Raw genomic sequence first — 16,257 nt, forward strand, 5'->3', positions numbered from 1 at the left:
GCCAACAGGCTCCCTCCCCAACCCCAACCCCAACGACTGCACTCACGTGACTTCCAGCGAGCTCCCCTCCTCCCCCGACCCCACTCACGTGACCGTCACTTGGCTCCCCCTCCCGCCCTTTGGCCCCACGCGGGTCACGTGTAATGCTTTGACTAGCGATGGGTAACGGGCGGCTGTGCGCGGGTCTGGGATGGCTGCTGCTTTGCTGCTGGCTAACGTCTGTCTCCTGCCTTCCCCGACCTGACCGGGTGCCCGAGCCCGCGATATCGGTGCAGCCCAAGCCGTGCGAGGCCCCTCAGCAGTGGGAAGGCAGGGCTGTCGTGTACGATCACAACACGGGCAGGAACAGTCGGGTGCTGATCTCGTATGATGGGCAAAACCAGCGCGTCCGGATCCTGGATGAGAAGAAGGGCCACATCCCCTGCAAAAAGTAGGTATTACCCCCGGCGTGACGGCCACTCCCCCCGCCTCCTTTCCAGGGCCTTGTGTTCCCCGAGGGCTTGGGGTTAGGACATACCTTTATGGCCCTGTTTATCCGCAGTGGGTGGATGGGGGAACAATAACATGATTTTCGCCCATGCAATAACACTTAAAGAGGCCGTTTCTTTGGTAAATATACTGCTAGCACAAAGACTGCGGGAGGCTGCCAGCGGTGTGGGCTGACAGTGCACCCATGAGGCTTCAGAAATGATGTGTCAGGATCTACATCCCACCATTGCCCACTAGTGTCCTGAGACGAGACAGGTTGCTGCCATACATTGGGTACATGCTTTCCAGTGGAGCCAAAGGTCGAGTTATATCGTCTGACTGCGGTAACCGGCCTTTCCAATCAGCTGTGGAGTAAACATTTCTCAGTAAAGCATTCAGATTTTAACTTAGACTGCCCACTGTTTAGTACTGTAAGTAGTTAATAATGCCACCCCTGAAAGAGCCAAATTTCTAAACTTGTCAATTTTAACACCTTTGTTACTAACTTCCACCCTGCTCTGAAATTCACTTTGACCATTTCTGACACTTCTTTCCCTTTCTAGGTCTCTCCATCTCCATGTTAGGAGACAAATTATCCACTGACATTTACTATAAACCCACTGACTCCTTCAGCTAATAGACTACACTCTGCAGTGTGCCCAAGAAAGCTTCCTTTATCAATATGTAGAAGGATCTTCTAGAGAGGATGTGACACTGGACTGCCTTCTGGGGGATGAGGTTGGGCAAATGGCAGAAGTATCCGTCAGTAAGTTCTTTGGGTCCAATGACCATAATTCTATTAGTTTTAAAATAGTTATGGAGAAGGATATGACTGGTTCACAGGTTAGGGTCCTGAACTAGGGCAGAGTAAATTTTGGAGCCATTAGGTGGAATCTTGCAGAAGTTGATTGGGTGAGATTGTTAGCAGGGAAAGGAGTGTTTGCCAAGTGGGAAGCCTTTAAAAATGTGGTGTCAAGAGTACAGGGCCTGTATGTTCCTGTTAGGGTGAAGGGCAAGGCTGACAGGTTTTGGGAACCCTCTTTGATGAAAGATATTGAAGCTCTGGTTAAGAAAAAGAGGGAGGCATACACTGCACATAAACAATTGGGAGCTAGTGAATCTTTTGATGACTGCAAGAAGTGTAGGAGTGCACTTAAGAGAGGAGTTAGGAGGGCAAAAAGAGGATATGAGAGGGGTCTGGCAGGCAAGGTGACACAAAATCCCAAGAGATTCTATAGGTATATTAAGAGTAAAAGCGTGGCTAGGGAGAGAATAGGTCCCCTTAAAGATCAGTATGGCTGTCTGTGTGTGGAACCAAAGGAAATGGGTGAGATTTTTAATGAATGTTTCTCATCAGTTTTTACTATGGAGAAAACAATGGAGGCTAAGGAAGTGAGTGATGACGTCTTGGACCACATATGAATTAGCAGGGTGGAGATATTGGAGGGTTTAAAGTGCATTAAATTGGATAAATCCTCAGGGCCTGACCTGGTGCATTCTCAGACCTTGTGGGAAGCTAGAGAAGCAATTGCAGAGGCCCTTGCAGAGATTTTTTGCTTCATCTCTCTCCCCAGGTGAGGTTCCAGAGGACTGGAGAGTGGTTAATGTGGTACCATTATTTAAAAAGGGTTGCAAAAACAAGCCAGGAAACTACAGACCGGTGAGTCTGACATTGGTGGTGGGTAAATTGCTGGAGGGGATTCTGAGGGACAGGACCTACCAACATTTGGAGAGATGGGGTCTGATTTGGGACAGTCAGCATGGCTTTGTGCATGGAAAGTAGTGTCTGACAAACCTTTTGGGGTTCCTCAAGGAGATAACCAAGAGGGTAGATGAGGGTAGTGTAGTGGATGTTGTCTATATGGACTTTAGCAAGGCCTTTGACAAGGTCCCTCATGGCAGGCTAGTCCGAAGGTTAAATCATGTGGGATCCAGGGGGAGATAGCTGATTAGATTCATAATTGGCTCAGTGCTAGGAAGCAGACGGTGATGGTCGAGGGTTGTTTCTCAGACTGGAGACCTGTGTCTAATGGTGTGCCACGGGTTGGTGCTGAGACCTTTGTTGTTTGTAATTTATATAAACGATTTGGATGTAAGTATACAAGGCATGGGTAGCTAGTTTGCAGATGATACTAAAATAACAGGTTGTAGACAGTGTAGAGAGTTATGAAAAATTACATGGGGATCTTGATCAGCTAGGTATGTAGGCTGAGGATTGGCAAATGTCTTTTGATCCAGATAAATGTGAGGTATTGTGATTTTGGGCGATTAAACTAGGGTAGGACTTGTACAGTGACAGGTAGGGCCCTGGGGTGTGCAATGGAACAGAGGGATCTTGGTGTGCAAGTGCATAGTCCACTGAAAGTGGTGTTACAGGTAGGTAGGGTGGTGAAAAAGGCATTTGGCACACTGGCATTCATTGGTCAGGGCACTGAATATCAGAGTTGGGAAGTTATGTTGCAGTTATACAAGATGTTGGTGAGGCATCACTTGGAATATGGTGTACAGTTTTGCTCACTATTATAGGAAAGATGTTATTAAACTAGAAAGAGTATAGTAAAGATTTACCAGGATGTTGCCTGGACTTGGGGGCCTGAGTTACAAGGAGATGTTACACAGACTTGTACTTTATTCCCTGGAGTATAGGAGATTGAGGGTAGACCTGATGGAGGTATGTAAAACCATGAGGGGCATAGACAGGGTGAAAGCACATAGTCTTTTTCCTGAGGTGGAGGTGTGAACAACAAGAGGGCATAGGTTTAAGATCCGAGGCGAGAGATTTAAAAGGGACATCAGGGACAGCTTTTTCACGCAAAGGGTGGTGTGTATTTGGAATGAACTGACAAAAATAGTGGTTGAGGCAGGCACATTAGCAACATTTAAAAACCATGTAGATAAGTACATGGATAGGAGAGATTTAGAGGGAATGGGCCAAACGTGGGCAGATGGGACAAAGTCGCTGGGCAACGCAGTCGACATGGATGAGTTGGGCCGAAGGGTCTGTTTCCGTGCTGTATGACTCTGACTACACCTCTTCCCACCCCGTCTTGTAATGATGACTTTTTCTCAGCTTCTCTCTCTGTTGCATCTGCTTTCAAGACGAAGCCTTCTGTTTCAGAACATTTGAAGTGTTCCCCTTTTTCAAGAAACTTGTCTTCCCTTCAGCTATGGTTGATGGAGCCCTCTCTCGCATTTCCTCAGTTTCCCAGATGACTTCTGCTCTCGTGCTCTTGCCCCTCCAACACCCCCCCCTCCCCCCCAAAACCGGTAAAAGAACATGGGTAGAGTTCCTTTGGTCATTGTCTTTCACCCTACTAGCCTGCGCATCCTGCACATCATCCTTTATCATCTCTGCCAACTAAAAGAAGGAAAACGAGGCAGTGTGGCATTGCTGGTAACAAATAAAGTCAATTGATTAGTTCTGAAAATGAATATGTGGAATAGGCCTGCATGGAGCAAAGAAATAAAAGCTGTGAAGATTATTGGTTGAAGTTGTCTACATGCCTTGGTACACCAAACTGTCATGGTAATATAGGGGACACCAAACAAGAAATGAAGGGTGAATGCAGCATGGGTTAGTTGTTGGTAACTTTAATCTACCTGCAGTTGGGACAGACCAAATGAGCAATAATACTCTGGAGGAAGGATGCCTGCAGTGTGTGGGATGACATATTGTTTCAGTGTGTTGAGCAGCCAACCGGAAAAAAATTATCCTCGACCAGGTATTATGCAATGAGAAAAGGTTAGTTAAACTTGTAGGGCAAGGTCCGTTAGGAAGTAGTTATCATAATATTCTTCATTAAGATGAAAGGTGCAGGAATTCATATTGAAACTAAGGTTCCAAATCTAAACAAAATAAAGTATGAAACCATGAGAAATGAGTTAGCTGTGATAGATTAGGGAGTTTCATCAAAAGGTATGATCATGGATAGGCTGTGGCTAACTTTTAAGAAACAAATGCAGAAACAACAACAGTTGACAACGTTGAAGAGTTTGAGGTAAGTCATTAAAATATCTCCATCATTTTCTGTTTTTCTTTCAGATTTCCAGTATCTAGTTTTTTTGCTTTTATAAATGCAAGTTGACTTACTTGGAAAGGTTTTTTGATATGCTCTCTGACTTTTTTTGTTCCTTCTAGATTTTATGAATACATTTATTTGTTTAAATATCCAGTCCTTTTCAAGATTGAGCAAGTGACAAAGCAGTGCTCCAAACTGCCTCTTCTTCAGCCATGGGACCCTTATGATATTCCTGATAACTCCACCTATGAAGATCGTTACAACATTGGTGGGCCAGGAGACCAGATTGAGGTTCAAGAATGGTCAGATAGAAAACCTGCTCGTAAATGTAAGTAGTGTACTATCTGCCAGGATGCAATAAATGGTGATATTTAAAACTGATTAAGGGACTATAAAAATATTAAAGATATTAAGATTAGAATTTTTCAGTGAACCTCAAAGCATTTTTTTCTTATCTTCCAGCAGATGCGGGTGGTTCAACACAAAGTTAATGTCTGATGCAATCCCCGTTAGCAGTCTCATTGCAATTTAAAATATTGTAAGAATATCAAGACCACAAATGTTTGCCATTGAATTAAATTATCTTCTGAGAGTAATCACAAATAAACAAATGCTAATAAGTACATCATTACATGTAAAGAGGGGTAAAAGAATTAAAATCTAAAAGTTTCCATTTCATTAGGGTATCGATGTCTTAATTTGTATAAATAGGCTGAATATTTCCATTGAATATGCTATTGACATCTGCAATAATATCCCAATTAGCCTTATAAAATTTAGAACTTCTGATATTTTGAATAGCTCAAAGTAAAACCTTGTTTTTACATTGCATATATTCAAGCTACCAGATCACTTAATTTACTGAGTATAGCAGTAATTTCAAATTTGGATTACTATTTGGTGTGCATTAAACAATGTTTCTAATAATTGATGGCAATTGTTATTTGAATTAGAGTCATAGAGCAATACAGCATGGATACATGCCCTTCAGCCCAACAAATCCATGCTGACCATGTTGTCCACCTAGCTAGTCCCAATTTCCTGCATTTGGCCCATATCCATCCAGGCCCCTCCCCTCCATGTACCCATCCAAGTGCTTCTTAGATGCTACTATTTTACCTACCTCAACCACTTCCTCTGGCAGCTCACCATCTGGCATATACTCACCACCCTCTTCATGAAAAAGTTGCCCCTCAGGTCCCTTTGAAATCTTTCCTCTCTCACCCTAAATCTATGCCCCCTAGCTTTGGACCCCCCTACCTTGGGGAAAAGACTGTTACCATCCACCTTATCTATGCCTCTCATAATTTTAAACACTTATATAAGGTCACCTCTCATTCTCCTACGTTCCAAGGAATAAAGACCTAGCCTGGGCAACCTCTCCCTATAACTCGGGCCCTCTAGTCCTGGCAACATCCTCGTAAATCTTTTCTGCACTCTTTCCAGTTTAACCACGTCTTTCCCATAACAAGCTGACCAAAACTGTACACAGTACTCCAAGTGTGGCCTCACCAATAATGTCCCAACTCTATGCTCAGTGTCCAGACTGATGGAGGCCAGCGTGCTAAATGCCTTTTTTACCACCCTGTCCACCTGTGACGCTGCTTTCAACAAACAATGCATCTGTACTCCTAGGTCCTTCTGTTCCATTACATTCCCTAGTGCCCTACCGTTCATAGTATAAGTCCTACTCTGGTTTGACTCTCCAAAATGCATTAAAAGCCATTTGCCACTCCTCAGCCCACTTCCCTAACTGATCAAGATCCCCCTGTAATCTACATTAACCTTCTTCACTATCAGCAAAACCTAATTTCGTGTCATCTGCAAACTTGCTGATCAAGCCTCGTGCATTCACATCAAAATCATTTATATAAATGATGAATAACAAGGGTCCCAACACCAACCCCTGCAGCACACCACTAGTCACCGGTCTCCATTCTTAGAAATAACCTTCAACCACTGCCCTCTGCCTCCTACCTCTGAGCCAATTTTGAATCCACCTAACTAGCTCTCCCAGGATTCCATGGGACCCTACCTTCCAGATCAGCAAGCCATGCAGGACCTTGTCAAAGGCTTTGCTAATATCCAAATAGACAACATCAACTGCCTTACCCTCATCTACCCTCTTGGTTACCTCTTCAAAGAACTCTGAAAGATTCATCAAACACAACTTCCCACACACAAAGCCATGGTAACTCCTCCTAATCAGACTTGGTCTATCCAAATGCTGGTAGATCCTGTCCCTCAGGATTCCCTCCAGTAACTTCCCCACCACTGATGTCAGGCTGACCGTGGCTAACGATGTAGCAAGAATCTCTGCAAGGTCATCTGCATTTCCTCCTTTTGTCTCCCACAAAGTCCAAGGATGTACTTGGTCAGGTCCTCAGGATTTATCCACCTTAATGTGCTGTAAGGCTGCAGATACCTCCTCCCTGGAAATATGAATGTGCTCCAAAACATCTCCACTTGTTTCCCTTATCTCTTGAGCAACCATGATTGTCTCCTTAGTAAACACTGAGGAGAAATATTCATTAAAAATCCCACCCATCTCATGTGGCTCCAGACATGGGTAGCCCTGCTGATCTCTAAGGGGATCTACTCTTTCCCTAGCCACCCTTTTACTCTTAATGTTGCTATAGAACCTCTTGGGATTTTCCTTAACCTTACCTGCTAGATCCAGCTCATACCCTCTCTTTGCCCTTCTGATTTCCTCTTAAGTATATTCTTAATCTTTTTATAGCCATCAAGGGATTCACTCATCCCCAACCTCCTAAATCCAATGTATGCTTCCTCCTTTTTCTTGACTGGAGCCTAATATCTCTCATCAGCCAGGGTTCCCTAAATTTGCCAGGTTTACCCTTCAGTCTAGCAGGAACATGCTGCCCCTGGACTCTTGATATCTCACTCTTAAAAGCTTCACATTTCCCATTCATTCCTTTCTCTCCAAAAAGGCTCAGCCAATTGACTTCTGCTCGATCCTGCCTAATTCCCCCATAATTAGCCCTGCTCTAGTTTAGGACCTTAACCTTTGGAATTGGATGCCTTTTGTAATGCTGTTTTGATCTGATCCATAGCATCATATGGCAATAATTGTCAGCCTATTGCAAAAGATACAGAGGGGCTGACAAACTAGCACTTAGCACATGGGAATACATTCAAAGCATAACATGCTCTCCCGAACAATAAATTGTTGTGCAGGTGCAGATTAAGGTAGTAACTTTAAGATAACACATCTTTGATATGCCAAATTGGCCTAATGATGGATATAAATGCAGATCTTTTTTCTCTGATCATTGATCTTCTCTTGTCTAAAAATCTGTATAATCTCAAAGGTTAATGTTTTAAAAAAAAACATATTTACTTGTTATCATCCAGTACAACTCATGTTGCTAAAAAGTCAAATAGTTTCGTAAATTATTTTTACGGTAATTGCTGCACACCATGTGCATGGGCTAAAACATCCAGAATGTAGATGGAAAGACTTGTCTTCTGTTCTTTCACTTTTTCTGAAGTGCATTTTCTATTTTTGAATCTATTTTCTGTCTTCTGGATCCTATGAAATTTCCTGAAAATGAGAGTGTAGTAGAAGATCATTTAAATCAACATGTAAACAGATGGATTTCCATTTAGCTGTTGGCAAGAGACTAGATATGTCAAGGTCTGTCCAAAGTAAATTTTGATTTCAAACTTTGTACTTAGCTGCAAGAGCATCCTGTTTGTTCTGTAAATATGAATGTGGTTCACTTAGTTTGAATATTATACATATAGTATATACATGTATTCTACTTTCTGTCTGATTTTAGAATTTCAATCAGACATTTTTCTGTGAAAATATTGGGATTAGAATTGTGCAGCTGTGGAAGCAAAGTTTGTACAGGATTTGTAGTGTTGGGAATTGAGGTTCCTTAAGGAGGATTTCCAAATTTTAGATTGAATGTTGAAATTTAGAAATGATCTTATTTGGAACAGTATTTTTAATCTGTCATTTAAAAAGTGCTCACTTAATGTATGGTAAGTTGCATTTTATGACTGGTCTTGGCACTGTACTTCTTAGAAATTGAATAGTTGCCAAACAAGACTGGGGTTATACTGGCAGGAGGTCTGCTAATGGAGGAGTGTTTAAGGTGCTTGCCTTAAATCCCTTCAGCCATGCTTCCAAACTTTCCCATTGCTTAATTAGGTTAGATTTTTCTCAGTTGCAGGGAATTTGGTAACTGTTTCATTTTGGGTAATTACTTAAGAGAATGCTATAGACAATGTGGTATAAGGATATGAAGTGTGGGATGGGGATTGGATAGGAATTTTTAGCAATCTTGTAAGCAAACAAACATTGATGTTTATATCTCGTTGACATTTCTGTGCCCTGTAAGTTTATAGATGTAAGAACATTTTAACATTATTCTAAATAAATCCCAACCCACCATAGACTGTCACTGTTCCAGCCAAGAAGAAAATCTCTTCATCATCTCCAGGGACTATAATCTAAATTTATCCAGACTTTCACAAAAAAAATGCAAAATAATCATTTGCATCCAAATTCAGTATTATTCTGATGCAGTAATCAAACCATGTTACTTTCTATCACCTGTTCTTGATGTATCTCCTCCACATAAGTTCTGCAACCATCCGGCTTATCCCCACATTGTGATTTTCTGATAGGTGACGATAGAAAATTTACAACATCCAAGAAAACATTGACCACACTAGTTGAGAAAGTCCTACCTAGCTAAATCCCACTTGCAGCACTAGGTCTGTAGCCCTGCAGATTACAGGTCTTCAAATACACAGCCAAAGTGAAAGTTTTTGTCTCAACTATCCTTTGAAATGATGAGTTGCAGACCTCTACTATGCTCAGGGTGAAAATTATTTTTCCTCACTTTCTTAAATCCTTCTGCCAATAACCTTAAATTTATTCCCCCCCTCCCCTATTCCAGATTTTTGACCCCTCAGCTATTTGATCTAGGTCATTTATAATTTTGCATACTTCAATTAAGAATCTTCTCAACAGCCCCTTTCCAAAGAAAACAACCCTAGCTTATCCAATCCTCAGAATCTTTGTTAATAACAATATTTTCCACTCCTGACAACCTCCTCATAAATCTCATCTGCACCCACACCATTGCAACCATATGTTTCCTGTAAGATTACTTCTACCTCCTCAAAAAGATTAATCAAGTTAGTTGGATATAACATTCCCCTAACAAATCAAGGCTGATTGTCCTGGATTAATCTGTATCTTTCTAAATGAACATTTATGCTGTCTCTTAAACAGGTTCCAATAATTTGCCCACCAAAGTTAAACTAACTGGCCTGTAATAAAAAAAGCAAAATCTGCAAATCTGGAGTGGAAACAAAGTGCTGGGCATACTGAGCAGATCAGGCAGCATCTGTGGACAGAGAAACTGAGTTCAGGTTTCAAATCAAGTAACCCTTCATCGGAAGGCGACAATAGCTTGGTTTATGCTTTCTGCCACTTTTACAAGTGGTACACTGTTAAGAGTCCTCCAGTCATCTGGCAGGTCCACACTCCACCATAGCCGGAGAGGACTGAAAAATGATGGTCAGAACCTTCGTAATTTCCTTCCTTGCTTTTTATAGCCTTGGATATATTTCATTGAGACCTCATAATTTATCCACTTTCAAAGATGCTAAATCTCTTAATACTCCCTCTTTTTGTTATGTTTATCCCATCTAATATTTGATAAACCCCCTCCTTTAACTTACAGCATGAATATCCCCTCTTATGAAGATGGTTGCAAAATATTCATTAAGAACCTTACCCATATATGCCTCCACACATGCTTGCCTTGTGGTCCCTAATTGACCATAATCTTTCCTTAGTTATCCTTTTGCTCTCTACCTCCTATGAACTTAGAAAACATCTTTGGATTTTTCTTAATATTAGTTGCCAGTATTTGATCATGACCTGTTTTCCTAATTTCCTCCTCAATTTCACTCCCACGTTCTCTGCACTCCTAGGCTTTCTATGTATTAATCTCTTGTGTCTTGTATAAAGTTGCTTTTTTTTCCCTTGTCCTCTATGCACCTTGTCATCCAGGGCACTCTAGATTTATGATGTCCTGCTCTGTATTTTTGTGGGAATGTTAAATTTATTTGTTAAATTAAACCATGAATGTACTTTGTATTGAGCTGGTACACTATTTCCTTTCCTTGGCATCAGCTGGTATAAAGGCTGGTTGCTAAATATTCCTTCTTAGTTTATATGTAGCTGGGATGACTAAAATCAGGAGGTTACAACATCAGCTAGTGTCAAACTGTATATAGTTTAAATTAATAAATTAATGTGCGTCTAGAGAACTCTGTTATGTCCCTCTTGCACAAATTTGACTGTTGAGGCAGAAATTTCTGGGTTCAAGCCTCACTTCAGTGTTTCTAACTGTTAATTTCTTGAACTTCTGTTTCCCTTGCCTGCTTACAACTTGAACAAAACCTCACCAAATCTGCTTCTGAACCCAAGTCCATTACTTCTGCTTTTCTTTGTTCTCTTATCTTTGCTGTTAAACATTTTTCCTGGCAGACAGCATGGCACCTTTCATTGCTTTTCTTCTGGATGCATTGTTCCTCTAAATTTGTCATTCAACCCTTCACTCTTCCTCATCCTTCCTATTCTCCAGTCACTGTCTCAGGCTTGAATCAGTTTTGAATAAATCCACAGCTTCCCTCTATGATGTTTGCAATTTGCTGAAATTCTACTGAGGTTCTCATGAGCAGCATGCTAACTTCCTGGTCTCTTCCATTGCTGGCCTTCAGACATAGCATACCCACTGAGGGCAAATCTTGCCTCTCTATTTATTGACCTGTTTATTCATCCTACTGTTTCCCATGACAGACATGCTAAATCAGTCTTTTGTATCAGTCTTCACCGTGGAGGACACTGCAGATATCCCTAAGGTAACAGATTTGGCTAAGTTCATATAACAGTCAGGAACTTTTAACAATCCCAATCACAAAGAATAAAATATTAGAGAAACTCACTGGGTTAAAGGCAGAAAAATCGCTGGGACCTGATGGCTTGTGCCCAACGGCTTTAAAAGAAGTTGAAGTTTATTGCCACAGGCATACATACACAGAAATCCATATTTTTCCCAGTTCTGATAGGGGTCCAGAACCTGAAACATTTGTTTCTGTTTCCGCAGATGCTATCTGAACTCCAAGTCATAAAGTTATAAAGCACACAAATGAACCTATCTAAGCTAGTCCACTTTCCCTGTATTTGGCCCATATCCCTCTAAACCTTTCTTATCCATGAACCTGTCCAAATGTATTTTAAACATTGTAATTGTACCTGCCTCTACCACTCCCTCTGGCAGCTCGTTCCATATGCCCACCACCCTCTGTGTCAAAAACCTACCCTTCGGGTCCCCTTTAAGTCTTTCCCCTCTCAACTTACACCTATGCCCTCTAGTTTTAGACTCCCCTACTCTAGGGGAAAAAGATTATGACAATCCACCTTATCTATGTCCCTCATGATTTTATCTACCTCTGAGGTCATCCCTCAGCCTCCTTTGCTCCAGGGAAAATGGTCCTAGCCTATCCAGTCTCTCCTCATAACTCAAGCCCTCCATTCCTGGCAACATCCTTGTCAATCTTTTCTGCACCCTCTCTAGCTTGATCACAACCTTCCTATAGTATGGTGACCAGAATTGCACGCAATATTCCAGATATGGTCTTACCATCATCCCATATAGCTGTAGCGTCACGTCCTAACTCTTGTATTTGTGCCCCTTCTGATGAAGGCAGGTGTATCATGCGCTGCCTTCACCACCTTGTCTACTTGTGCCACCACTTTTGGGAAATCATGTACTTGTAGTCCGAGGTGTCTCTGTTCTACAACGTTCCCCAAGGTCCTGCTATTTACTGTGCAAGTCCTGCCCTGGTTTAACTTCCCAAAATGTTCCATCTGCAGTTCCTTTGCCCACTTTCCCAGTTGACCTAGATCCTGTTTTTAACCTTAGCCTTATTCACTATCCATTACTGTGTCAATTTTGGTGTAATCAGCAGACTTACTAATTATGCTACGTACATTCCCATCCAAATCATTGATTTATATGACAATCAGAGGACCCAGCAACGATCCCAGCGGCACACCACTGGTTTTCAGCTTCCAGTCTGGAAAACAGCCTCTCAGTACCATCCTCTACCTACTTGTACCAAGCCAATTTTATATCCACTGGCTATCTCACCCTGGATCCCATGTGATCTAACCTTCCAAATCAGTCTACCATGTGGGACCTTGTCAAAAGCCCTACTAAAATCCATGTGGACAACGTCTACAGTTCTGCCCTCATTCGTCCTCGGTCACCCCTTCAAAAAAAAACTCTGTTAAATTTGTGGGACATGATTTCCTATGCACAAAGCCTTATTGGCTATCCCTAATCAGTCCTTGCCTTTCCAAATGCAGACCTGCTGAATGTTTCCAATTTTTCCACATCTTACTTTCACTTGTGAGTAATGCACTTGTCTCTGTGACCTTATTCACGTGGATTACCATAGCTTTATCAGTTACTTGGGTCTTAAGTGACAGTATTGTACCTTCCCCAATTTCTTACCTGGTGCCATATGCGTGTTCCCATGCTTTGTTCTCCTACTTCTCTGGCATCTCCTTTTAGCACTTCATTTTCAATCCATTCCACCAACTAAGCAGGACACATACTGTATGCATTACCTAAAACGTGCAAGGACTATCAAACTGCAATTACAGGAACATTTAACTTTTATCCAGTATTTTGATCATATCATATTTTCTTTTGGCTAATTATTTCCTGTTTTAACTTTGATGTGCAAAAAGATTGAATATATTCTCAAAATAATGTCGGGATACTTGTATCTTTTTGTATTTCTGCTTGTTTGCCACAGTTGAAACCTGGGTTGGAGTTTACACAGTAAAGGATTGCTACCCGGTGCAAGAAACTTACACCAAGAGCTACAACGTAACAAGTTCCACACGCTTTTTTGATCTGCAGTTAGGGATTAGTGACCCATCTGTGTTCACCCCACCCAGCACCTGCCAGGCAGCCAGCCCAGAAGAGATGAACGATGACTGCTGAGTTTAGGTATTGGCTTGCAGAACACAACCATCATTTATCAAGTGTTCCTGTCACTAACAATCTTTTTTGAGTGGCGGTGTATAAGGGAACTGTTGGTTCATTTCTCTGTCAAATAATCTGCTGATTGATATGTTGTTTCCAAGAAAAAGTGGGTATTCTCTCAGTGTCTGTGTATACATGCATTGGGGAAAAAAAAGCATTAATTACCTAGAATACATTAACAAAATGCTTCAGAATTGTACAAGTTATTTCATCCTGTTGTGGTTGACTCTTTACATCTACTTAAAAGTGTGGGCAATAATGTAACCCAAATGAAGCACTGCACAACAGAGTACAGTACTGCAGTAACTTTCAAATGATACATTAAAGCACTTTGGTGCATTACAAACAATACTCTAATGTATTTAGAGAAGTTGAGGTATCAAAGTGTTTTTTGAAAGCTGTAGTTGTGTTCAGGAAAGGTAAATATTGCACAGCATTCAAACAACAATATCCACTTTTGACTGAAGGATCAAAAATTAAATAAAGCTTCTTTGGTCCTTGCTTGCAGGAGAATATGCATTATTCTTTCAAATTTTACTTTTGAAATTTGTGTGCTATGAGTGGCTGTAAATTAGAGAAGAGCGTAAAATTGAGCATTCTGAATGGGAGTTCATTTTTGTGTCTCTTAGCAGTACTGTGTTATTCAAATATCTGCTTTGTTTCCATAAATACTGTCCATCCCCCTACCATACAAAAACAGTAATGAGTTTATTGCTTTAAACCATCTGTTACTTTGAAGTGGAGCTATAATGAACCATGTTGATTCTAACTGTACATTTTAACAGGATATATCTTATCCAATGGAGACACAAGAGACTGCAGATGCTGGAATCTGAAACACCAAACTATCTGCTAAAGGAACTCAGTGAGTTGAGCAGACATTTCAATTTCCCTTCCCATTCCCACACTGATCTATCTGTTCTTGACTGTCTCTACTGCTGAGGTGAGGAACAACACCTCCGTATTCCACTTGGGTAGTCTACAGCCCAAAGGTATGAAGCTGAAACTTTCCAATTTCAGGTAACCCTCACCTCCCAGTGTTGCTCTCACACTCTCTTGCTCTCTTCTTCCAATCCTCCTATTTTTATCCCCTTTCCATACCCCACTCCTCTCCCAGTTCCATCAACCCAATATCCACACATTTCACCAACCTCCGCCCCCCCAAATCTGAATCTGGTTCTGGTTCTATCTGCCTCTCACCTCATCCATTGCACCCATTGTTTCCCATTATCACCTTCCTTGCTTATCAGATTCCAGCACCAGTAACATTTGTGTTCCTGATTATCACCCTCCCAGCTGCCTCCACTTTCACTCTCCCCTCCATATGCCTCTTCCTCTCTTTTTCTCAACCTCCATCAACATCCCCCGTCTGTGTCTTTCAACTCCACCACTTCTCATCTGGCTCCATCTGCCCGTCATCTTTCACCCCCTCGGTCCACCTCTGGTCTCTATACACCACTCCCCCTCTCCTCTTTATACTGGCTATCTCCCCTCACCACTCTTAGTCCTGATGCAGAGTTTCAATATGAAATATTGGCAATTCCTTTCCCTTCACAGATGCTGCTTGACCTAATGAGTTCCTCCAGCAGATTATTTGCTACATCTTATTCAGTAATTTGTGAGTTGTGTTATGCAAGTGGTGTTTTCCCCATGTTTAATATGAGGTGCTGGTGATTTCATGTAATGATTAATAACCTATAAAATAAAACTTTCTCTGAACACCATGAATGCAGGTATTTTTTTTCTCGTGTTTAGGGTATTGGTAAATACCTAGCTAGTTTTTTTAATAATTTAAGGATTAATATTGAGCATATTTGATCTCTCAGCAGACAGTTTTCATTATCTATTTGGCATGAATGGATAAAGGAAGTTCTCTAAACATGCATGTTTCTTCATCCAGTAAGTTATTTTTTTCAAAAAAAAACAAACCCATGAATGATACACTATGTGTACAGCAAGGAGAAGTGACTTGAACTAATCTTAGATTGCACTTTCCTCAGACTGAGGGCACTGTGAACAGAAAGTTCTTATTCAACAATATGTTTCATTAAATTGCTTGGGTTTAATAACTGACTTTACTTGTTGAACCCTACAGGAAGGTATGTAGAAATAATAACATAATGCTTGAAATACTTGAGAGACCAGGCAGACTCTTTTATAATGAGAAACATGGTCACCAACCTTTCATCAGTATGGAGGAAAGGTAGAAATCAAACCTTGTAAGTTGCATAGAAGGGTGTGGGGTGGAAGGGCAATATCCTGATAGGGTTGAGACCAAGAGAGACTGATACCACTATGTGTCATACAACAGAGGGAGGAGATCTAAATGGAGGAGGTGTAAATTGAAAGAAAGAAATGATAGCGAAGAAGAAAAGGGGAAAAAATGCAGTTCTAGAACTAGACAACACTGAAAAAGATGTATACAATGTTTATAAGGAATTAGAACGAGTATAAGAACCCATTACCAGACCAAGTAAAGCACATGGTAAAGCTACTTGGGTAGATTTATTTATGGGAGAGTCATATACAAAACCAAGAAAAGATATCAAGATAGCCAAGGGAACACCATAGCCAAAGCTTCATAGCAGAAACAAATAGAACTTGCTTTATAATTTAGAAAGAGATTCTTAAGGTGCATCATGGAGGCATAATACAGGTAG

General features: G+C 41.2%; 1 protein-coding gene across 3 annotated transcripts; it reads left to right on the plus strand.

The window, feature by feature from the left end:
* Window positions 1-101: 101 nt before the first annotated feature.
* LOC127574206 (mammalian ependymin-related protein 1-like) lies at window positions 102-15,321 on the plus strand. 3 transcript variants are annotated; one of them, XM_052023004.1, is made up of 4 exons: window positions 102-430; window positions 4,607-4,815; window positions 4,950-5,025; window positions 13,365-13,499. In XM_052023004.1, the coding sequence occupies exons 1-3, from the start codon at window positions 159-161 to the stop codon at window positions 4,976-4,978; spliced, it is 510 nt and encodes a 169-aa protein (XP_051878964.1). In that variant the 5' UTR covers window positions 102-158; the 3' UTR covers window positions 4,979-5,025; window positions 13,365-13,499. The 3 variants fall into 3 exon arrangements, with proteins under 3 accessions (XP_051878964.1, XP_051878965.1, XP_051878963.1); XM_052023005.1 differs by having other exon boundaries at window positions 4,953-5,025; XM_052023003.1 differs by lacking the exon at window positions 4,950-5,025 and having other exon boundaries at window positions 105-430; window positions 13,365-15,321.
* The last annotated feature ends 936 nt before the right edge of the window (window positions 15,322-16,257 follow it).

Source organism: Pristis pectinata, chromosome 9, assembly GCF_009764475.1.
Source record: "Pristis pectinata isolate sPriPec2 chromosome 9, sPriPec2.1.pri, whole genome shotgun sequence".
NCBI classification, from domain to species: domain Eukaryota; kingdom Metazoa; phylum Chordata; class Chondrichthyes; order Rhinopristiformes; family Pristidae; genus Pristis; species Pristis pectinata.